Consider the following 25234-nt stretch of genomic DNA (forward strand, 5'->3'; position numbering starts at 1 on the left):
ACGAAGGTGGTAGACTCAGCAAAGGCCTACAGAAGAGGAAATAAACTGTGTGCCTGAAAAGGGAAGCAAGAGTGTTCAAGGAATATGTCTGGGGAAGGGACGAGAGCATTTTCATGACCAGAAACATCAGAGGCTGGAGTCACGTTTTATTTGAAATAGTTCTGCCTTCTACAACCATTATGCAGTTACTCCAGCAATTTATTTAGTAAAGTGGTGTAAATGCTTAAAACCACATTTTTTTTACTTTCCAAGGGAACCATTGGACACTAGGTAAACCTCCAAAGCAAAAACCTTCTAGTTGTAGTTCTTCTAATTTGATGTTGTCGCACATGCTACTGTAGGTTTGTTCAGATAGTTGATTATCCTGCTATTATGTGCTTGGAACTCAGTTTGGCTCTTATTTTCTTTGTGTGAGTGATGTTTTTCATCTTTAAAGTCCTATGTTGTGTAGTAGGACTATTATACCTGAAGGGAATATTTCTTCTTTCTTTTACAAACACTGTCATATATAAGGCCTTGGCCTGTGCAGAAAAACAAGAACATCAGCAGAAGGAACTAAAGCCTTGAAAAGCCCTTTGGCCTGTGTATATATTTCTCACTATGATCAGCCAGGTTCCTGCTAGAAGCCCAAAACCAGGGCATGAAGGAAATACTGTTTTCCACCTCTGTAGTTCTTCCAGCAGCTAGTAGCCAAACTGATAGGGTTGCCAGGACAAGATAGTACCAGGCCCTGAAATTTTAGGATCCAAACCTGAAGCATTGAATCATAGAGTTGAAGAGACCACAAGGGCCATCCAGTCCACCTCTGCCAGGCAGGAACACAGAATCAAAGCACCGCCAACAAGTGGTCATCGAGCCTCTTCTTTAAAAACTCAAGAAATGAGATGCTACCACACTCCCAGACAGCATATTCCACCGCTGAACAACTCTTACCGTCAGGAAGTTCTTATTAATGTTTAGATGGAACTGTTTTCCCCCCCTGCAATTTGAACCCATTTCTTCATGTCCTAGTCTCCAGGGCAACAGAAAGCAAACTTGCCCATTCCTCAATGTGACATACTTTTAAATATGTAAACATGGCTCTCATGTCTCCTCTCAACCTTCTCTTCTGCAGGCTAAACATACCCAACTCTCTGAGCTACTCCTAACAGAACATGGTTTCCAGACCTTTGATCATTCTTGTCAATTTTCTTTGGACACATTTTAACTTATCAATAAAAAGGTAAAGGTTTCCCCTGACGTTAAGTCCAGTCGTGACCGACTCTGGGGGTTGCTGCTCATCTCCATTTCTAAGCTGAAGAGCCAGCGTTGTCCATAGACATCTCCAAGGTCATGTGGCCGGCATGACTGCATGGAGCGCCGTTACCTTCCCGCTGGAGCGGTACCTATTGATCTACTCACATTGGCATGTTTTTGAACTGCTAGTTTGGCAGGAGAACTTATCAATATTCCTCTTGAATTGTGATGCCCAGAACTGGACTTGGAATACTGTGTCCAGTTCTGGGCATCACAACTTATCAATATTCCTCTTGAATTGTGATGCCCAGAACTGGACACAGTATTCCAGGTGAGGTCTGACCAAAGCACAACAGAGGGGCACCTTTACTTCCCTTGATCTAGATAAATCACATTTATTTTAAGCCCTGAGAAACACCCTTGTGATGCCTCATGGTACGGGCTCTGGTAAATTCATTAAACATGATACGTTGAGCATGAATCACAGTTTCACAGAAAACCACAATTTTCAGATAAAAACACCTAAGTCCAACAAATGAGGAATATATCTGCCACCATTTGATGCATTACTGAGATTCTTCCACTTGCCCTGGGGATTCAAGAAAATCAAAGTTTGGGTGAGCCCTGAGATCCAGGAACACTAATTCCAAGGCATGCTGATCTTGGAGCCAGCATATGAACATTATTTCTAATGACTTATGTGCTGTAACAGTCTGTTAAACATGGTCTGGGAGAACTGGTTCAAATCCCTACGCGGCCATGATGAACTCATTGGATGATTTGGATTTCAGTCACCACCTTTTGGCCTGACCTCATTGGGTTGTTCTGAGGATAATGTGCAGAAGGGAAGACAGGATATATGGTATATTAAATAAATAAGCTTGCATCCTCCTCCATGAATTACTGCAGTTCCCCGTGTGAGTTGAAAGTCCGTCACTTCATCTTATTTCATCATTTAACAAAGATATGGTATGAAGATACATTTCCTTTTACATGTCCTAAGTCTACTGCTATTCAGCTTGCTTTAATGATCTTGGATTCTAATATACCATCAGAGCCTTTTCGCTATATCTACCTTCTTCACAGGCTTCATAATTTTGTCAATATCTGTCATACTTCCCTTGATTGCTTTTCCCCTAAATGACAAATCCCAGATCATTTTTGTTGCCCTTGTCTGCACTTTTCCCCGGTACAACATCCATTTTACAATGTTATGCTTAGGCACATTAATCGTATTCCACATGTGATTGTGATATAAGTTTGTACTAGAGTGACTACACATGGACTTTTGTATACAGTTCTAATCAACTCATTTGAAAACTGTAGAGAAATGGCATGTTACTTCTGACTTTTACAGAGAAATATAGAATCAAAAACTAGGTAGTGTGGATTATATTTTAGCATTTGAAACAATTAATGTATTTACTAGACTCTAATGCTCATCCTTTTTGGCTAAGTGATCTTGCCAAAATTAGGATGGACATTAGATTTGCATATTATGGTAATCTTAATGCTGAGCCAAAGCAAAAGAGGAAGATGCTTCAGGAGCACCTGGAGCTGTTCCTTGAGGGACATCACCTCAGATTGAATTGCCATGGCTCAGTGCTAAGAGATCCTGAGATTGTAGTTTGGTGAAGCATCAGCTTTCTTTGGCAGAGAAGGATCAAGGCCTTGTCAAACTACAGGTCCCATGATTCCATAGCATTGAACCAAAGTAATTAAAATGGATTCATTCTATAGCATAGATGCATCCAAAGGTTTTCTCTTCCATTGCTGGCAGGTTTTGTATCCTAACACTTTTGTTTTTAAAGAAGGTAACAGGCAGCAACTAATGTGTACTTTTTTGACCAAGTTACAAAGAGTGCACTTTTTGCCACCACATTACATTAAATAGCAAATCCTATATATATAGGTTTCAAGGTTTTGAAAATTGGGATGCACATTAGATTCAAGTAAATGTGGATATTTAAAATACAGGCCCTCCTATGTTCAGTGGACTTTACTCTCCCAGGTAAATGCACAGAGAAATGCCAACTCACTGCAAGATTAAAAAAGCATTTTTACCAAAAGAGAAAAACACTTTAACTTGTTTTTGTGGGCATAGAAATCCCCCTTCCCAAATCTGCCTCTTTTAAAAATATGGTACAGTAGAGTTTCACTTATCCAAGCTAAACGGGCCGGCAGAAGCTTGGATAAGCGAATATCTTGGATAATAAGGAGGGATTAAGGAAAAGCCTATTAAACATCAAATTAGGTTATGATTTTACAAATTAAGCACCAAAACATCATGTTATACAACAAATTTGACAGAAAAAGTAGTTCAATATGCAGTAATGTTATGTTGTAATTACTGTATTTACGAATTTGGCACCAAAATATCATGATATATTGAAAACATTGACTACAAAAATGGCTTGGAAAATCCAGAAGCTTGGATAAGCAAGGCTTGGATAAGTGAGACTCTACTGTAGTTATGGCCCAAAACATGTGGATCAAGGTGTTGTTTTTTTTAAAAAAAAGTATGGCAGTAAAATCCATTGTTCGTGGTTTGAGAACTGTGGTTAAAAAGTAGTTGAAAGCAAAAATAAAGTGTTATTGATGAAATGATCACTTTGCATTAATGCAGTGTTTGTCCTAGCAGTTCTTAACAGATTATGGTTAATAAAGCTTTAAAAAGTTATGTTTGTGGACTACATCTCCCAGATCCTCCTACAAAAGATCCTTACCTTGTCGTGATGCTGAAGCTTGAGCACCACCATCAGTGATGCCATGAGCGAAACCATAAAGGGACACCCAAGACGGGAAGGTGATTGCAGAATGAATACGATCCCTGGGGAAGGTAATGGCAACCCATCCCAGTATTTTTGCCATGAAAGCTAAATGGATCAGTACAACCAGAGATATGTCAATATACCATCATAAGATGGGACTCCCAGGTCAGAAGCTGATCAAAATGCTACTGGGGAGGAACAGAGGATCTGGGCAAATGGAAGAAAAAAGGAAGAAGGGGTGACCAAGGGCAAGAGGGATGGACGGTATCCTTGAAGTGACTGGCTTGACCTGGAAGGATCTGGGGGTGGCCACTGCCAACAGGGAACTCTGGCGTGGGCTGATCCATGAGGTCACAAAGAATCAGAAACAACTGAACAAATAAACAACAACAAATTCCCAGAATTCCTAAAAAGCAACTTTTCCAGGTTCTGAAGATTAGAACCATTCAGACACCATAGAGACGAGCAGACAAAACAGAAAGGGTTTGCCATGTTAAGGTTAGAACAGTCATTTCAAACCCAAATCTTAGAATATATAAGCAAGAAAATGATGATGTGGGATTAGATGACTAAAAGAAAACACTTCTTGTTTAGTAGGACTCCTTCAAAGCAATCGGAAAACTGCAAGCATTAATTTGAGCATTTTTATCCTTGTGTTTTGGGAGAGCTCAAGCATTGTTTAGGTTGAAATTAGCCCTTACAAAAATATAATTCCTATTTTGTTATTCTCAAGTAGCTGCTTTGTTATATTTGCTAATTATATTCAGGCTTTGATTACAATTATATGATGCTACTGGAGGGGAAAACATTTCAGATAATCATACATACATTGAAGTCTGTCTACAATGGAATTATTCTTCCCTTCTTTAAATATTTTGGCTCTGGACAGAGAATCTGCTCTGGAATGCATGATTTGCTGATCTTAGCCTTATCCTGATACTCATATTAATACCGCAATTGTGTGATCTGCCCTGTTTTATGAGGCAGCACCCAATGCAATGTCCAGTGTCCACGGTCAGAGGCATTTGTCACTGTTCTTCCAGCCTATCCGCCTGCTCATCTGTGTGGCTCTAGTAGAAAAGAGGAGTATACTAAGAGCCTGCGATCCCAATTAAGGTTATAATTCTGCACCTCTTCTTCATGACAGTTGAGCTGTTGCCCTGGCAACTGATGCAGATTATAACGAACATCAACACAGTTCTTTACAAATAAGCAGCCACATAGCTTGGTCCCATGCATATTTATCTCAAAGGAATCCTATTGCATTTATTTGGATTTGCTCTGAGTCTGTATTTATCAGAGAAGGAGTTATATTACTGTCACTTGTGTAGTAATTTGCGATTATTAGAAATCAAAGCTGTCCATAAATGGGTCCTACTGAGTTAAAGGTTAATGTGTGCATGTACTATTGTTTCTTCCTAGAGCTATTATTCTTCAATATTGTTGTTAATGATTTGGGTGATGGGAATCCTTATCAAGTTTGTGGATTATACAAAATTGGCAGTGGTAGCTAACACATTGGAAGAGAGGGAAATGAGCAGTAATTAATAAAATGATATTGAACAGAGACAAATTCAAAATTCTGTATGTAGGTCACAAAAAACAGATGCACAAATATATGACAGACTTACTTGTCTCAGCAGTACCAGACTAGGGATTATTGTTGATCATAGATTGAACATGACACAGCTGTGTGATGCTGCAGTGAAGAAGGCACATACTATTTTAACTTACATTAACACATTTGCTCAGAGTGAGTTTCCATTTGCCTGCCTCATTGTTTGAAGATGCATCTAGAACAGTGGTTCTCAACCTGTGGGTCCTCAGGTATTTTGGCCTACAACTCCCAGAAATCCCAGCCAGTTTACCAACTATTAGGATTTCTGGGAGTTGAAGGATAAAACATCTGGGGACTCACAGGTTGAGAACCAGTGATCTAGAATGAATGAACTTTGACACCACTTGAATTGCCATGACTCAATGCTGTGGAATATGGGATATGTGGTTTTACGAGGTCTTTTGCCTTCTCTGTCAAATACCGCTGGTTTCTCACCAAACTATGGACCCCAGGACTCCATAAAGTGATGTCTCCTCCCAATTGATTAGGTATCTCTTGCCCAGGTGTATGTGTGAATTTGATCAGATCGTTCTTCAACAAATGTAAAAAGTATTGGGCTGAACAGAGAACTTTGGAGGAAACCTATTCCCTACAAGATCTGACATTTACTTCTTCTCTTCACCTTCGTCATATAACCAGTTCGAACCGGCCTGAGGATATCTTCTCTTATTCCGTTTATTGCTTTGGTTGTTTAGATGTCTGTAGGGAACTACTTTGTCCAACACTTTGCCCAGGTAAATAATAGCAAGAAGTAATTACAAGTGTTTAAATGACCATGTATTGTAATGCTTGTATAATGTATAATGCTGGGAGGTCTAGATGCTGCTCCTGCATGGCAGGTGGTTGGACTAGATGGCCCATGTGGTCTCTTCCAACTATTTTATCATTCCACATGACAGCCCCAGATTGTACTATATTCCTGCACTTTAAACCCACCCCATATTCCATCTTTGTAGACTTTCTTTTAGGAATTACTTACTAAAAGGAAATATGAAAAGAGTGACAAGATTCTGCATCCTAACTGGCTTCATGACGTTTGGGATTTCTATGGAGTACACTGAATTTCCCAACAGCAAATTATCTTCTTCTTTACTAGGCATCCCCCATCAACCTGGAGAAGATGATGAAACCACACTATGGGCTACATCTAAGGCCCCTTCTACATTGCCATATGAAATCCAGATTATCTGCTTTGAACTGGATTATATGGCAGTGTAGACTCATATAATCCAGTTCAAAGCAGATAATTGGATTTTCTGATTTAATAATCTGTATTATATGGCAGTGTAGAAGGGACCTAAAAAAGAGAATCTGTCCCACTGATGGAAAATAAATGAAGAAGTGCTGCAGAATTATATAAGTGTACACATGTTCACTAGCCACAAATGTGTAGGATGTAATCAGTAACCCACATTCATTAGAGTACCCTATACACTCACGTAAATATAGACATTTTATTAAAAAAATAACCCCAAACCTGGTCGACTTATCCACAGATCATTATAAATAAGTACATTAACTCTTCTAAAAAAATTGAACCATTCCCTTTTTCAATTACAGTGGCAAAAGGCAAGAACTCAATACATATTGTGAGAACCTAAAAGAAGCGCCAACTCCCTCTACTCTTTCTGTTATAGTGCTACTACTGCCTCCTCCTCCTCCTTCAGTGCCTGGTTGGGGAAATGGCAATAACAACAAGGGCAGCTTGGTGATTTCTCCTCTCCTCAAAATGACTTTTTTGCTGGTCATCTCAAATTCCATAATTCTGGTCCCAAAACTTGCCCTCGACTTATCCATGAGGTTGACTTATTCATGAATATATATGGTATCTGTCCTCTACCACTCTGGGAAACTTTGAATGTAATACCTTTTAGTAAAACTTCATTAAACATTTTTCAGCAGATCTTATGTACTTCATTTCCCATTGTGCCAATTATGAAGACACTGTGTCAAGGAATAAAATTAATTACCTGTAATTCTTGTTCTCTGAAGACAGCTGCGTGAGCCTGAAAGTCAGGGTCTATTGTGCAAGGGTAGAGATGTGTTGTGACATTTAGCTCATATTTCTCCAGAGGTTTCGCCTTTCTAATCATTTTGCTCTTCCCACCCGATTCTTCTAGTGTTGAAAAAAAATCCTTATTGCATCATGATTCATAATCATGGACATAGCTGTAATGGGAAGGGGGGATCCTGCCAGCCTGTTCCGACACTTTTCTAACAAAACTCGTAAATTCCCACAGAGAAGAAAACTTGACTCCTAATTTTTGGCACTTGGATGAATGTGCCTGCCTGGAGGGTGGCCTACAGGTATAGAAATAACATACAGATAAAACAAAACTTGGTAATACAACCTGGTAAGAAGCAGAAGTGGAATCAGAGATCAACTGAGAATATGTGTGAGTTTTTAAGAGCTGTGCAGTGATTCCTCTAGCACTTGTCATAAAAATTTGCCTTATTGAGGAAAACCTTTTTTTTTTGCTTTGGCAGAGAAAGGAAAATGAGTTCAGATGCCTTTGAAAAACATAAAAATAAAACTTCATTATTGACTGAAAAAAAAATCTTATATCCCACCTTTCCATCATCTTCATTCAGGGTAGCTAAGAATGTTTCAAATTTGTTGTAAAATGTGCTGAAATTACATAAAATGCAATAAAATTACAGTACAGGAAGATTCTTTTGACTGGGAGGCAAAGAAATCCCTGTAAGCTTCACTCTCTAGCGTGCAGAGGCCTATAGAGTCTCCCTCAACTGCCAACTGGGAGAGGCGCCAAAGGCCTCCATTTTTTTCACTCCATAATAATAATAATATTAAGGTAAAGGTAAAGGTTTCCCCTGACGTTAAGTCCAGTCATGTCTGACTCTGGGGGTTGGTGCTCATCTCCATTTCTAAGCCGAAGAGCTTAGGGCTGTGGGCTCGGGCTGTGGCGCAGGCTGGAGAGCAGCTGCAATGAATCACTGCAATGAATCACTCTGACCAGGATCATGAGTTCGAGGCCCACTCGGAGCCTATGTTTGTCTTGTCTTTGTTCTATGTTAAAAAGCATTGAATGTTTGCCTATATGTGTAATGTGATCCGCCCTGAGTCCCCTTCGGGGTGAGAAGGGCGGAATATAAATACTGTAAATAAATAAATAAATAAATAAATAAATACATTGTCTATAGACATCTCCAAGGTCATGTGGCTGGCATGACTGCATGGAGCGCCATTTCCTTCCCGCCGGAGCGGTGCCTATTGATCTACTCACATTTGCATGTTTTCGAACTGCTAGGTTGGCAGGACCTGGAGCTAACAGCGGGCGCTCAAGCCGCTCTCGGGATTTGAACCTGGGACCTTTCGGTCTGCAAGTTAAGCAGCTCAGCGCTTTAACGCACTTCGCCACCGGGGCTCAATAATAATATTATAATAACTTTATTCTTGTATCTTGCCACCATCTCCCCAAAGGGACTCAGGGTGGTTTACACATGGCACCAAGTTCCAAAAACAGAACATAAAATACAACACAATTTTAAAAATAAGTTGAAAAACATATAGACATATTAAACAAAAATTTAAAACTCAATTAAAACAGTGCTCATCAATCGGTGGCAGAAAGCTACTGTAAACATGGCAAGGCTGTAAACGATTGGACGGGGCTAGGATAAGTGCAAAGCTGTAACCATCAGAATAGGACATGAGATAATGTGCAAGGCTGCCTAACAATTGCAAAGATCAGATATAGACTAGGCATTCTCGAAGGTTTGTTTGAACAGCCAAGTCTTCAGGTCCCTATGGAAGGAGGGCAATGTGGGGGCTTGCCCAATTTCCCTGGGGAGGACGTTCCAAAGCTGGGGACCCACTACCAACTGTGCTCCCTTGTACCCACCAACCGTGCTTGCAGATCTTCAAGCACATGCAGGTTGATGTAGAGATACGGTCACGAAGGCAGGACCTGAACTTTTTAGGACTTTGTATGTAATAACCTGTACTTTGAATTGGGACTGGAAACATATTGGTAGCCAGTGGAGCTGCTTTAGTACGGGCACTGTGTGCTCCCTATAGCTAGCTCTAGTTAGAAGCCTGGTTGCTGATCTTTGCACAAACTGCAGTTTCTGAGCCGTCTTCAAAGGTAGCCCCACATAGAGTGCATTGCAGTAATCCAATCTGGATGTAACTAAGGTGTGGAGGACCGTAGCCAAGTCATAATACTCACATCCCCATTTTTAAGGGGAAAAATGGGGAAAGTGCGACCATTATGTGATGAAGTATGGTATTTACTTTACATCATGTCTTTCTCCCCGTATAGGACTCTAGGCTACTCACAAAGATTAAAAAAGAAAATCAAAAGAGATAGATATTTCAGTTTGTTTTTCCCCCTTAACTCATACAGCAAATGCATGTTTAAACAAGATCTTTGACTTGTGTCAGAATGCTTTTAGCAAATAATTATTTTATCCAGGCAGTAGTATATAACCATTAAAAAAAGGAACCAGACAGAAGCAGGAATAACTTGCTTGTTTTGGCTTAGAATGGGCTGGGCTTTTCTGAACTTTTTAAAAAAAGAATTTTGGAGAGTCTGAAAAAAATAACAGCTATGAAAAATCCAACCCTGAATTACTTTCTCAACACCTTCTAGTCATCCTGAAAGTTGTTGCATTTCTGAAAGTATGGGTATAGGGAAGATAGGTAATTGCTGATGAATAGTTTGAAACCATGAGTTTTCCATCTGTAATGGACAAGCATATTCTGAAATTGTTTCTATTCTGATATTCTCTATCCCTGGCCATTGTATATGTTTTAAATTGGATTTTCCATGCTGGTTAGAGCAGCTACATTTCCCAAGGACAGACGGTGAAACTTTTTGATAGTTAACCTCCAACAAGAATTTAAAACACATAGAATACATTCCTTCCAGTTTTGTAACAATTTTTTTTAAATGTAACTTGCTGCTAAAATCGGGAGATTCTTTGAGGAGCCACGGTAGTTGAGGAGCCATGGTGGCACAGTGCATTAAACCCTTGTGAACTGCTGACCTGAAGTTTGGGTTGCTGACCTGAAGATTGCTGGTTCGAATCTGCGAGACGGGGTGAGTTTCTGTCTGTCAGCTTTAGCTTGCGGGGACATGCGAGAAGCCGCCGAGTAACACATTGGGTGTCCCCTGGGCAATGTCTTTGTAGACGGCCAATCCTCTCACACCAGAAGCAACTTGCAGTATGTTCTCAAGTTGCTTCTGACACGATAAAAGATTATAGTTTCATGGAGAATTCAAACAAAATTCTCTCTCTATCATCAGTATACAGTGTTCCCTCACTACTTTGCGGTTCGCTTTTTGCGGATTCACTGTTTTGCGGTTTTCAATAAACTCTAAAAGAATACTATAAATCATAAAAAATTACAATTTACAGCCTAAGGAAGGGAGGAAAGAGAAGCCAAAGTGCGAGAAAAGGAGCCCAAGTGGCAACGGGGGGAGAAGGAGACGATTTATCAACACAAGATTGGTTGATAAAGATTTAAAATAGTGTATAACTACTAAAATAATGTATAAATATATAGCGTCCCTACTTCGCGAATTTTTACTTAGTGCGGGTGGTCCTGGAACCTAACCCCTATAGGGAACACTGTATATTGAATGCAACCTAAATAATGCTATCTTGGAAAATGCTAGCATACTAGATTGATACAACTCTGTGCTACTACATGGTGAGCTTATGTGGTATTGCAAACTGGTGTGTTGAACACTGAAAGTAATTCATTGAAAAATGCTAATGAAACAACTGCTCAAGTTCCCAGAAGTGATCGTTTTGCTATTGTGCATAAGTTTTGCCATGATGCATAGATTGGATATATATTAAATTTATTTCTTTTTCTCATCAGATATGTCAAAATAAGATACAGTTGTTTTCTATGAGTGTTTCTCATCTATCTTGTAGTTTGTTAGTATTCTATTTAGGTCTGAATTTTTTGTGGTTATTTATCTTGGGTTTGAGAACCATTGTGGTTTACTGGTTTGGCTCCTAGACTAGGACTCTGGAGACTAGGATTTGAACCCCTACTCAGCCATGGAAATCCACTGGATGAATCTAGTGGTAAGGCATACTCTCTCAGAGGCATCATCCCATGAAAATCTCATGATAGGTTTGTAGTCATAGGTTGGAAAGGGCTTAAAAGTCACGCAACAACAACATCTTGGCTTACAGCTCATGAACATAGGTTATTGATATGAACATTGCTTGAAATCTTCTCATAGTTTCTATCATTTGTTTGTAACATTTTTATTTCTTTATTATGGTCTTGTTTGAAACCTGACCCACTTTTATTGGTTGGTATTGTGATGAATTCCCATAGTATGTATGGGGGATTTTGTCGTTCATATAACATGAGCAAAATGTTAACCGCAAGGGTTAGAATGTAAAATATTTGTTTAGTTAGCCAGCTGTTAGTGCCAAGTAGGGCAGAAAGGTCTTCTCCCACTTCTCCCACTCATTTATTCTCCCAAAAATAAAATGTCTCCCCCAAAGCCTCTGGGAAATAAACTGACATTTTGGGTGTTTGGGGGTGGAAGGGCTTAGAGTTTTAAATGCATAGCCTAGCTTTTTCCATGAAATGATTATCTACAAAAAGTGAATCTCCAGAGAATCTTGGAGCATTTTTCTGGTCCAAAATTGTGGCCCAAAATGTGACATGAGATGGATAGTTGTTGTAGGAATTGAATATGCAACCATCCATGGTTGGAGAGAGGGGGTTAATAGGAAACCCCAAACACCACTCCTTGTAGCCGCCTACTCCTGGTTTACCAATAGCCATAGTTAGATCCTGCCAGGAGCAGAACCACTTTTAACACCTATTATTTTAGGGTTATAAGATATAAACACAGGGGTCATCATACTCATTCATATTAAGCTAATTACAAGATTTGGGTTAGGCATTGTGTATGCACACCAAGAGATCATATATTTTTGATATTTTGTTTCAGTGCTGATGAAATATTTTTCCAATATCAGGATAAGTTATCAAATAGTATGTGTCAGATGGATTTGTAAGCAAACCTTATATTTTTCTCAAGGACAAGAATTATTTTTATGATATGGCTATACCAAAATGGATCGCGATCCAAACTAAGTTCCTGAATATGAACTTATTTTCACCATATTGTACTATATTTGGAATGTAAAATAATACAGATCTCATAATCCCATACTTCAGTTTACTCAAGATCTTATCATAAAGTCTGATCAAATCTGTTTGACAAAAAAGAGTGTGGGAGACTTCTAAGAGCAACAGTATCTGTGGCATAGAACTGTCTTGCTCACATTACTCACTTCTCTTTAGAGAAATGTGCTCCATATTTGCCAAAACATTAGTCATTTATAATAAAAGTAATAATACTTTGGTTTTAATAGACTTTAGTTTTGTTAGTTGTAGTTGTGTGCCTTCAAATCATGTCTGACTTATGGTGACCCTAAGGCAAACTTATCACAAGGTTTTCTTGTCAAGATTTGTTCAGAGGGGGGGTTCCCATTGACTTTTTCTGCGAATGAGAGAAAGAGTGATTTGTTCAAGGTCATTCAATGGATTTTCATATATTTTGTAAAATGATCTGATAATGGAAAAAGTGGTTTTAATCCCTGGAAGGTTACTTCATCTTGAGAGAGCTAATGTTTGGGAACGCTTGTCAATGGAGGTCATGTTGAGTCTACATACCCTGCACATTCCCAGTGAGACCAGTCTTATCCACTTAATAACATAACCTGTGCAACATTCACCTGTAATTCTGGAGCAAATTGGATCAGTAGGCATGCAGATGAATCCAGTTCTCTGAAATCCACTTCACAAAGCAGAAGAAGGCAATACTAAGTATTAATTAATGTGCTTGATTTGAAAGGTATAAGCAGAGAGCCAAAGGTATTATACCATACTTCTTCCTCCTTGGTGTGCTCATCTTGTTCTGGAATATGCAGTTTTTAATTTGATTGATATGTCAGCTTTTATGAAACACATCATTTATTTACTGACTTGTTTGACTGCATTTCGGCTAGCTTTGAAATATTTACAAAAGAAGTAAGTAAAACGAAAGGGAAGACTTTTGCCGGTTATTTGAAAGCCTGCATACTTTCAGACTTTTTAGTTCAGCTACATATCTAAGTATATAAGAAATATTGCTTATCACTAAGCTACCTAGAGGAAAAAATTGCATCCGAGCCAGAATGAAGAAGATGAGGCCTGGAAAATATACATGATGATGATGGAGGAAAAAAACCAGATGAAGGAAGGTTAAGGGGCCACATTAGAGACCTTGGAGAGCTCCACCTGTTTCTGAAAAAACAAATGCCATTTTAAATATTTTTGTCTCCAAATACCTCTAGTTGGAATGGGAACATTTCACTGTGTTTTGAGTTTCAAAAAAATGCCTTTCTAAAATTAGCATTGAGGCAAGTTACAAAAAGTTGTGGAAATATACCCTATACTTTCTGGTAGACATTTTGGGGCAAAAAATTGTTTTGCAATTTTTTTTGCAAAGATTGAGATTTCATTTTGTTTTGTTTCAGGGAGCTTCCAAATGTGCAGCAGTTTTTTTAAAATTTCTGGGGATTCCTGTGGGCCACATTTGCCTACTCCTGGTTATTGATCTTTAATGATGATGATGATGATGATGATGATGATGATTTAAAGATTGAACTGAAAAGTCTCTGGCACAAGCCAGTAAAGGTGGCCCCAGTGTTGAGCGGCACACTGGTGCAGTGCCTAAAGACCTTGGTCGGCACTTGAAAACAACCAGCGCTGAAAAAATTACCATCCATCAGCTGCAAAAGGCCACCCTAGTCAGAGCTGCACGCATTATTTGCCAATATATCACATAGTCTTAGACACTTGGGAAGTATCCAACGTGTGATCCAATACAACAGCCAGCACAGTGATCTTGTTTGCTGTGTACTAATTTTGTGTATCTAATAATAATAATAATAATAATAATAATAATAATAATACCACCACCATACCAGGTGACAGTCGAATTGATGAAAAACAACAGGAAAAACTAAGCCATTATCAGGATCTCAAGATCAAACTGCAAAGGCTCTGGCTATTACCTGGTGGTAATCGGCACACTGGGTGCCGTGCCGAAAGATCTCAGCCGGCATTTGGAAACAATAAACATTGACAAAATTACATTCTGTCAACTGCAAAAGGCCACCTTACTGGGATCTGCACGCATCATCCAAAAATACATCACACAGTCCTAAACACTTGGGAAGTGTTTGTCTTGTGATTTTGTGATACGAAATCCAGAATATATATCTTGTTTGCTTTGTCATACCATGTCTTTATGTCAATAATAATAATAATAATAATAATTTTATTTCTTACCTGCCTCTCCTCATGGCTTGAGGCGGGTTACAAAACAATTAAAATACATAAGCACAGCAAAAACACTACAAATACACACACTAAAACGTACCTCCATAAAGTTACATGCCAAAATGTATCTCTACAAAATACATACTAAAACACACAAAACAGACATCAAACAAATCCATGTTTAAAGACTGTGTGGGTAGACCTGTTGGAATAGATGGGTCTTTACATGGTTTAAAAATTCCTACAGCTCATTTCGCTGTAGCAGGTCGTTCCGCAGTCATGGGACGGTGGTTGAAAAGGTCCTCTGTGTGGTAGATGCAAGTTGGTTTTTGGCTTGTTGGAGCAGATGCCCCCTCAGAGGACCAAGGTGTGTGAGGCAAATTATATCGGAGAAGGTGATCCTTTAGGTAACATGGACCCAAACCATGTAGGGCTTTAAAGATCAAAACCAAAACCTTGTACTTTGCCCAGAAACTAATTGGCAGTGAGTGGAGTGACTTTAGGATAGGTGTGATATGCTCACTCCTGTCACCAGTCTGGCTGCTGTATTTTGAACCCGCTGGAGTTTCTGAATTTAATAATAATAATAAAACTTTATTTATACCCTGCTCCATTTCCCGAAGGACTCGGGGCGGCTTATACTGGGACAGGCCCAAAACAGTATTACATCAATAAAAACAGTAAAAACAATTTGGTGGAAGGGTAACCCATTCCTACATTGCAGAAGTCTAACATTGAGGTTACCAGTGCAGCCACTACCATCTTCAGGTCCGCCAAATCTAGAAAGGGGCACAGCTGGCGTTATCAGCCAAAGCTGATAGTAAGCACTCCTGACGGTTATCTACCTGGGCTGATATTTGGAGAGACAGATCCAGGCGTATCTTTAACAAGATAAATCAAATAATCTGGGGCTGCCTCTAGATCTAGCTCTCACTTGAGGAGTCATACTCTCCAAACATTTCACAAATGAAAACCAGGATGCTTGAAAACATATTAATGAAGAAACCTTATTAATGAAGGAGAAAGGGGAAAGTGGGAGGAGGAGCATGAAAACAAGACAGCTGAAAAAGCAGAATAGCAGAAGATTGATTTGGATAGTTGCTGCCAAATAAGCACAGTTGATATGGAAAACTGAGTAGCCTCATTGGCATTGGTCGCAACTTTAGCTGATATGCCCTAGGGCTTGCTTAACTTCGGACAATTATTTGCTCAGATGGTGATTCAGAGAAGGATGAGACATCGAAATCCTTCTTTCGGGTAGTACTGGTGGTCCATTTCAATAGGCAGCAATTTCATATTGGTGAGTACATCGGGAGTGCACCTTTCTAGGCCATTCATTTGCAATAGTTGGCCTTCAGAAACAAGACAGAGGAGGACCTGGGCAGCTTAGTTCCACCTCTGGTTCTTCCAGATTTATTAGGGCTGGCTCATGTCCCATCTTCAGCCTGTACAATCTGGAGGGATTTCATTGGTCAATCTCCATCAGTTAGGGCAGCGTTTCTCAACCTGGGGGTCAGGACCCCTGGGGAGATCGTGAGAAGGTGTCAAACAGGTTGCCAAAGACAATCAGAAAACACATATTCATTCACAGTGCTCTCCGGAGATAGGTTTTTTTCCCCCTCCAGAGATAGGTGAACTACATCTCCCTTAAATCACTGTCAATTCCTCCCAAACCCCTCTAGTATTTTCTGTTGGTCATGGGAGTTCTGTCTGGGAAGGTTGGCCCAATTCTATTATTGGCGGGGTTCAAGGGGCTCTTTGATTGTAGGTGAACTATAAATCCCAGCAACTACAACTCCCAAATGTCAAGGTCTATTTTCCTCAAACTCCACCAGTGTTCACATTTAGGCATATTTAGAATTCGTGCCAAGTTTGGTCCAAATCCATAATTGTTTGAGTCCACAGTGCTCTCTGGATGTAAGTGAACTATAACTCTAAAACTCAAGGTCAATGCCCACCAAACCAGTATTTTATGTTGGTCATGGGAATTCTGTGTGCCAAGTTTGGTTCAACTCCATCGTTGGTGGAGTTCAGAATGCCCTTTGATTATAGGTGAACTATAAATCCAAGCAACTATAACTCCCAAATGAAAAAATCAATCCCCTCCAACCCCACCAGTATTCAAATTTGGACATATTGAATATTTGTGCCAAATTTGGTCCAGTGAATGAAAATACATCCTGTATATCAGATATTTACATTATGATTCATAACAATAGCAAAATTACAGTTGTGAAGTAGCAACAAAATAATTTTATGGTTGGGGGTCACCAAAACATGAGGAACTGTATTAAGGGGTCACGACATTAGGGAGGTTGAGAACCACTGAGTTAGGGCTTAAATGGTCTGAATGCCATTCATCCACATTGACTGATGTACCAGTAACCTCCCTAGTTGAGCAGAAAGAACTTGGGTTATTGCAGCAAGTGGTTTGTGAGCTTATCTTTGATGATGTCCAGAAACATAAACAACTGGTACAGAGTAAAGCAGGGAGTCTTTTTATTGGGAGATAATATTTTGAACATATTATTCCAGTGCTGTGTTGGGTGTATTGGCTCCCAGAACATTTCCAGATATCATTCAAACTCTCATATGTTCTTGTCCAATGAAGAAGGTCATCTTCAGAGGCTCTTCTTTAGTTGCTGCTCCAGACAGGAGTGTAGTGGGGTGGCTCCCAAGGAAAAAGTCTTCTCTATAGTCCTCTTTCAATATGTTAGCATATCCTCCATCTGTCCCAGTTTAGCAGGGATATTCCCAGTTTTAATCCTCAGGTGTCCCACTTTCTCAGCTGCTTTTAAGATGCCCAAATTTCTCTCTTTCTCTCCTACTTCCTTTGTCCTTGGCTTACTTCAGTTGCAGCAAACTGAAAATGCAAAAGGACATAATTTGTGTTCAGTTATTTCAGTGAGAGGGAGAAGAGGGGCTGAACTTTTGCCATTTGCTGTAGGCTTGTTTGGATTTCCCCCCATCATGATCAATGCATAAATTTTGCGAGTTATCTGTTTAAAATAATAGTTTTCTGTGTTCTTCCTTAACAATGATGTTTGCCTTTTGTTGCCTTACCATACATGTGATGGTTTTCATCTCTGAAAATGTTGGTTATGGTTTGGAGATCTAGCTAAGGTCCTCATTATATTAATTTAAATACCAAGGTAAGGCATGTTTCTTCTGGTAGGCCATTTAATCCAAAAAAAATTTGGTGCTCCACTACAACAACCTGCAATCCTAGCCAAGATTACTGTTTGTGGAGCTGTTCTGAAGCCTCAAAGGACAGCAGGGATAATGGTGGTTCTTGTTGTCTCCAGGAGGGAAATCTGCAGACTCCTGAGCATCCTATTTCTGCAATATCTGGCTTGTGGGCAGGTCCTCAAGGCCAGGTAATTCTGGAAATGCTGTCTTGAAAAATTACTTGTCCTTTGGAACCGATGGTTTCCCATATCCTCAAGGACCCACCTTGTAAACAGACTGAATTGCAGAAACCGGCTGCTCTAAAAGTAGCAACTTTACTTCTTAATAGCAATGATAAGGACTTTCTCCACCTTCCACCTTCCTTCTCTGCCTATCTGTTTATTTGTACTCCTGTTGCTGCTACAATGGCAAAGAGTCATCTTTAATTTGTCATTATCCTATATGTTGCTGGACTTTAAAATATATTTATATTTTACATGTTATATTATTATATTTTAATAGCACAGCTGACCTTTTATTTTATTGGAAGATAATAAATAGAAATGTATTATTATTATTATTATTATTATTATTATTATTATTATTATTATTATTACTATTATTGATCATTAATTCATTATTAATTCCTAAGTTTTTAATTATAGACCACCACAAGGGATTGCCAGTTTAGTGATATATACTTTTAGGAAAAAAGAAAATAAATAAATGCATTTTATTTTAAGTCTCATGTATATTCTTGTCTATGCTTTGTAAAAGAAACAAAAATGTTATCAGCACTTGTTGCGTTTTTATAGAAAGAGCTGTCCACATATTGATACTTTTTTATTCTGTCTCATGAACCTTTGGGGCTTCAGTCTAATTATTCCTGATCCTCACTAATGACTCTTTCAGGGATTATCTCTTCCAATGTCAGCCATCTGCTGTGGTTTAGAGTAATGAACTAACTGGGTACAATTAAGGTTTAGTCTTAAATTAAAAACAAAATTCTTATGTCTGTTGTAACACAATGGTGGACAATATGGGTAATGTCTCGATGTCATCTCACTGTAACAGCGACATTGATCAACATGTCGTAAACTATGTTACTGCTTATGTTTACAACCCAGCTGTATAATACACATGGATTTTTTAAATTATTTATCCATTTTCCCCCTTTGATTTTCAAGCATATAATTGTCAAATGTGAACATTTCCCCCATTTTCTCCTCAGATAAATAAATGTGTGTCAAATTTATTGCACATTAAATTATTAATGTTTGCTTATATTGCTTCAAAATACTTGGGTTTTCAGAAACGATTTATGGAATATCATACATTGCAAATGATCTTGTGTGAAAATCTTACTAGTGATTTTATCATCTAGACTGTAGCATTTATTATAGTTATGATGAAACACGCTGAGATGAGTGTTCAAAAGAGCTGGACATTTATCAAAGAAGAAAATATAATATATTTATCTGTTCATACTGTAGAGTCTCACTTATCCAACGTAAACGGGCCAGCATAACGTTGGATAAGTGAATATGTTGGATAATAAGGAGAGATTAAGGAAAAGCCTATTGAACATCAAATTAGGCTATGATTTTACAAATTAAGCACCAAAACATCAAGTTATACAACAAATTTGATAGAAAAAGTAGTTCAATACGCAGTAAGGTTATGTTGTAATTACTGTATTTGCGAATTTAACACCAAAATATCATGATATATTGAAAACATTGACTACAAAAATGCATTGGATAAACCAGAACGTTGGATAAGCGAGACTCTACTGTACCTAGTTTCTCAGCATAACCATTTACTTGAGTGGGAGGCAATAGAACTTTGCATGTATATTCTATTAGGTGTTGAGATTTGGACTGAAAGTTTCATATGTAATTAACATAATTTTATATTTATACTAACATAATCAACAAATGATACTAAATGTATTACCTCTCCAGATTGCTAAAGTTAGCCATGACTAAAGTTGTGATTGTGTATTGGGAGCAGACCTCACTGATCAGTGATTTTCATTTGAGTATGCTTGTATAGAATTATGCAGCAAGTCTCATTAAAATTAGTGGGGCAAAGCAGTCCTAAATAACAAATGGTTCAATCCTGTAAGTTTTCTTTGAAGTATGTCCCACAGCATTCATTGTGATAAGTGGGTATAGGAAAGTAGCCTTAAATGACATGCTTTCAGTACGTTTGAGACTACAGTCTCATATATCAGGAATGGGAAGTAAATGCATTGCACAGGTTTCAGGTGGCCTATTTCTCTCTCTCAAGTTTATCCAACTCCTTCAAAATAAAAATGGTCCTTTTCTTGTCAAAATAAAAATGGTCCTTTTCTTGTCACCACATGTTCTCTTTTGATAAGAAATAAGGTGAAAAAATCAACCCATGTTTTGGGATTTATTTTTTTGCTGAGCTGCTGAACTTGTAGACCGAAAGGTCACAGGTTCGAATCCAGGGAACAGAATGAGTGCCCGCTGTTAGCTCCAGCTTCTGCCAAACTAGCAGTTCGAAAACATGCAAATGTGAGTAGATCAATAGGTACCACTCCGGCGGGAAGGTAATGATGCCCCATGCAGTCATGCCGGCCACATGACCTTGGAGGTGTCTACGGACAACGCCGGCTCTTCAACTTAGAAATGGAGATCAGCACCAACCCCCAGTTGGACATGACTGGACTTAACGTCAGGGGAAATCTTTACCTTTTACCTACACCTCATTGTTAGTTGCAACTTACTTTAGTTGGCTTGCAATTAACAGTGTAGTGTATAAGCCTACAAATTTTAGTCCAAAAAAAGTTGCAACTTACTTTAGTTGGCAGGAGACCCTGTTTAAACCCCTGTGCCAGCAGGACCACTGACCAAAAGGTCAGCGGTTCAAATCTGGGAAGTGGGGTGAGCTCCAGTCTGTCAGCTCCAGCTTCCCATGCGGGAATGTGAGAGAAGCCTCCCACAGGGTGGTAAAACATCCAGGCATTCCCTGGGCAACGTCCTTGCAGACGGCCAATTCTCTCACATCAGAAATGACTTGCAGTTTCTCAAGTCACTCTTGACACACAAAAAATACTTTAGTTGGCTTAGAGCAACTATATGAGATGCTTCTGCTCTTAGAAATGTAAATTATTTTTGATTTTATTTCTTTTATTTAAAGCGTTTTACTAATTATGGTCATGTTTCTACCATAAATTTACATGAGATTTTTTGGAATTCTTTTCCCATGAAGAACTAATTTTACCCATTGCCACCGGTAATTTAATTCTGCCCATCACTTCGTCAAAAACCATTAAGACAGATTGTATAATTTTATGCTGGGTATCTTTTTAAAACTGAAATAATTAGCGAGTTGCCTAAATAGAACCGAAAAAGTGGGAGAACAATTTTTGAAACTTTAAAAAAATTAAGCAGAAAGGAAGTGCTAATGTATTCAAGAGAGTCATAGGCCTACTTTCTAAAGTGCCGTAAATAGATCCATCAAAGAGGCACTCAGTAATTTTTGCAGACGTGTCTTTAGGAAATAATTTTAAAATGTTGAGCCTCGGTGATACTATGCTTTCTCTCAGGCCAGTGGATATATTAGGTTTTTTTTTCCTCTGTTGGAAAATGGTAACTAGAAAATATGTGATTTCAAGAAATTCTTCCAATTTCCTGTATTTTTCTGTAGTTATTATATAGCACCCAGATGTTGTTGGATTGCAAACCCTGAGGCTCTAGTCAGCATAGGCAGAACCATGGCTTTACAGTTCAAAAACTGTTTGTGCAAAATTATCTTTAATTGTTTGTATAAAATAAGTGTGAAATAGAAACCATTTTTTAAAATATACACAGGCTATAAAAGTCTTCCCTTTATAATCTGTCAGCATGGGAACTGGAGAAAGGTGAGACCTATTTCAGTGAGACCTATTTCAACGAGATTGCATGTTCCGAAGTAAAAACTGTAGAAAGATTAGTGCTGTTATAAAATTAAAAATATAGTGTGAAGGCCACAAGCAAACTGCATCTTATCGTACTATGGCAGAGATCTGTTTCAGAAATGTTATAGAGCTTGTTTCCCTTGCATGATCAAATTTATTACTACCGCAATTATGCTTCCAATAAGGTGATATATTTGATATGCATTAACCATCTGTTTTGTGTCATGTCTCCCTCACAGATATGGAGTCTGGAGAGCGGTTAACATCCACAGCAGCATCCTCCTCTACAACAGCTACATTGTCTCCTGCTTCTTCTTCTTCATCCTCTTCTGTTGTTTTGGCAGTTTCCAAAGGTGGCCTTTCCACTGGAGCTGCATCACTAAGCTCCACAATCAACACCTGTGGTAAGTAGTGCCATGTTTCGATATGATGAACTTATGTCAACGGGCTTCATACAGGTGATTGCAGAATGATTATTTTTGAATGCACGGTCGAAGGAAGAAGCCATGGCAGCGGGTGGCTTCTTTTTCAATGGAAATTAAATCTACTGTCTAGTTTTAGTCTGAACATTAAAGAAGCTTCACTAGGCACAGAATCTAGTTGAGAATGGGATTCAGCACCTTGGATAACTCCCTGAATATTTGGCCTAAAACGTGGTGTATTTTCACTGCTCTGTTGATTTGGAACACCATCCCTGGGTAAATCTACACCAGTGATTCCCAAAGTGGGCGCTACCACCCCCTGGTGGGTGCTGCAGCGATTCAGGGGGGTGGTGATGACCACAGGTGCATTTGGGGGCGGGACCAGGGGAGTGGCGGGGCCTCTGAGGCACCTATTAGGACATAGGGGGTGGAGCTAGAGGAGTGGGTGTGGCCTCTTCCCAAGAGCACGAGACAGGGCTGAGCCTCTATATACCTCCCCTGAGGCACTTGTTAGAACACAGGGGCGGGGTATAGAGGTTCAACCCCATCGGGCACTCAGGAAGAGGCCCTGCTCCCTCCTCTAGCCCCACCCCCTGGGTTCTGGCAGGCACCGCAGGACAGGGATAGAAGCTCAGCCCTGCCTCAGAGCTTGTAACTCCGCCCATCCCAGTCCTGGCCGCCCATTTGTGGCCCCACCCACCTCCCCTCCCCCTCCCAGCCCTGCATCTTCGACTAGGGGAGAGGCTCAGCCCCGCCCTCTTGAGCAGGAGCCACGGCCGCCCTTCTAAGCCACACACCCCTTTCCAGGCGGCACTGAGTCATATTTTTTCTGGAAAGGGGGTGGTAGGCCAAATAGTTTGGGAACCAGTGATCTACACTGTAGAATTGATGCAGTTTGACACCCCTTCAACTGCCATGGTTCAGTCCTATGGAATTATGGCAATTGAAGTTTTACAATTTAGCCTTCTGAACCAAAAAGTGTTGGTGCTTCACCAAACTCCAACTCTCAAGACTCCATAGCAGGGGTCCCCATACTAAGGCCTGTGGTTCAGATGCGGCCCTCCAAGGTAATTTATCTGGTCCCTGTCTTAAACTTTAGACTTAGGATTGACCTAAGTCTGAAACCGGCGCACAACACCAACAATCCTAATTTTGGACTATTTCATCATAGTCGGGGGCCCCAATAGTCTCAGGGACCATGAACCGTCCCTCCACTTAAAATGTTTGAGGACCCCTGCTCCATAGTATTGAATCATGACAGTTAAAATGGTGTCAAACTACATCCATTCTTCAATGTAGATTCATTACAAGCAGTGATGTATGAGAACAAAGGGAATTTGGTTTCCTTAGTCCTATTGGCTTTTTTGGTGAGGGGGGGAGTTGACCCCCAGTTGCTTCCAATGGTCAGGGATATAGTTCACTGACTATATTCTGTGATATGTCAGAAGAATGGGAGTGCCCAAGGTCCTACACATCCCATTTTGGGCATTGACGCTGTATTGCAGTGATGTTGAACTTGAAGTCCTCCAGGTGTTTTGGACTTCAGCTCCCAGAATTCCTGGCCATTGGACAAGCTGGCTAGAGCTTTTGATGGCCCAAACATCTGGAGGACCGAAAGTTTGACACCACTGATGTATTGGGTGCATCTTTATGGGCAGATCTTTATCTACAGAGGAAGATGGGGTCTGCAGCTTCTAACAGTCTCTCAAATGCAATTCAAAGTACAGTAGGACTGGAGCCTACAGTGATTTTTGTACTTAATGTTACTATTAACAATTATATGTCTCCATCAATATATCATGCCTTACAGATCCCATATGCCTCCCTGCATGTAGAATTAGCCAATATTTTCCATATAGGGGTGGCTTTAGTGTCAGATCAGACATAGCCCAGAAGATCTTTGGTCCCAAATACTCTTAATTTAAAATATAAATATATTTATAGCACCCAAGCAGGAAGAATGGTTGGAACAGGTTAATGGCACTAGGGAAACGAGGAATTTAGATCTCTTCCTGCCTCTACCCCCTGCTTCTATTAATATATCTACCTACCTGCTACTAAAGATGCTGATTATGAATGCTGTTTGACAACATGATGAAAGCACTAACTATCCTGGTTTTGTTACCTGAAGTGTGATAGAATTTCTTGAGTTCTGAGTCTCTTGGTCCAATCTCGGTTAAATGTAATAGGAATAATTGCTGCATATATTACAAAGTCTTGCAAGTCTGACAGTTTTTCAACCTGTTCTCTAAAAGTTCTTTTTATCCTCCAGTGCAGGAATTAATTCATGAAGGGTCTCCCCAGGGTTTAGCTTCTGGAATCTTTCTTAAATGCTTGGTATTAATTCTGAAACATGTGACATAATATTTAGGAACAAAATGGCTCTTAAGCATGTGCAGAAGTGCCTCCTGTATTGTAATTGTGTGTATGAATTATGTGTATTGCGAGGGAGAGTTTGCTTTGTGGTAGTTTCTTGGTACATTCACGGAGTGTAGAAAATTCAAAATGTGAATGATAACTGTTGCAACTAAAAAATAGAAGAGGGGAGGGAGGAAGTTAGGAGAGATAGATAAATCGAAAGATAGAGGTAGTGTGCTGCTTTTGCTAGGATGATGATGATGATGACGATGATAATAATAATAATAATAATAATAATAATAATAATAATAATAATAATACCATCTGTCAACTTCAAAAGGCCACCCTACTTAGATCTGCACGCATTATTTGCCGATACATCACATAGTCCTAGACGCTTGG

The 25234-nt window shown here is 39.4% G+C and overlaps 1 protein-coding gene across 19 annotated transcripts in view; it reads left to right on the forward strand.

Moving 5' to 3' along the window:
* baz2b (bromodomain adjacent to zinc finger domain 2B) overlaps positions 1–25234 on the forward strand; it is a 286844-nt gene that overhangs the window by 146132 nt on the left and 115478 nt on the right. For all 19 annotated transcript variants that reach the window (XM_062969086.1, XM_062969376.1, XM_062969200.1 and 16 more), the window contains one exon: positions 22292–22456. In XM_062969086.1, the coding sequence (XP_062825156.1) occupies positions 22294–22456 (163 nt within the window). In that variant the 5' untranslated portion in view covers positions 22292–22293. The remainder of the gene's footprint in view (positions 1–22291; positions 22457–25234) is intronic.

This window comes from Anolis carolinensis, chromosome 1 (assembly GCF_035594765.1).
Source record: "Anolis carolinensis isolate JA03-04 chromosome 1, rAnoCar3.1.pri, whole genome shotgun sequence".
NCBI lineage: Eukaryota > Metazoa > Chordata > Lepidosauria > Squamata > Dactyloidae > Anolis > Anolis carolinensis.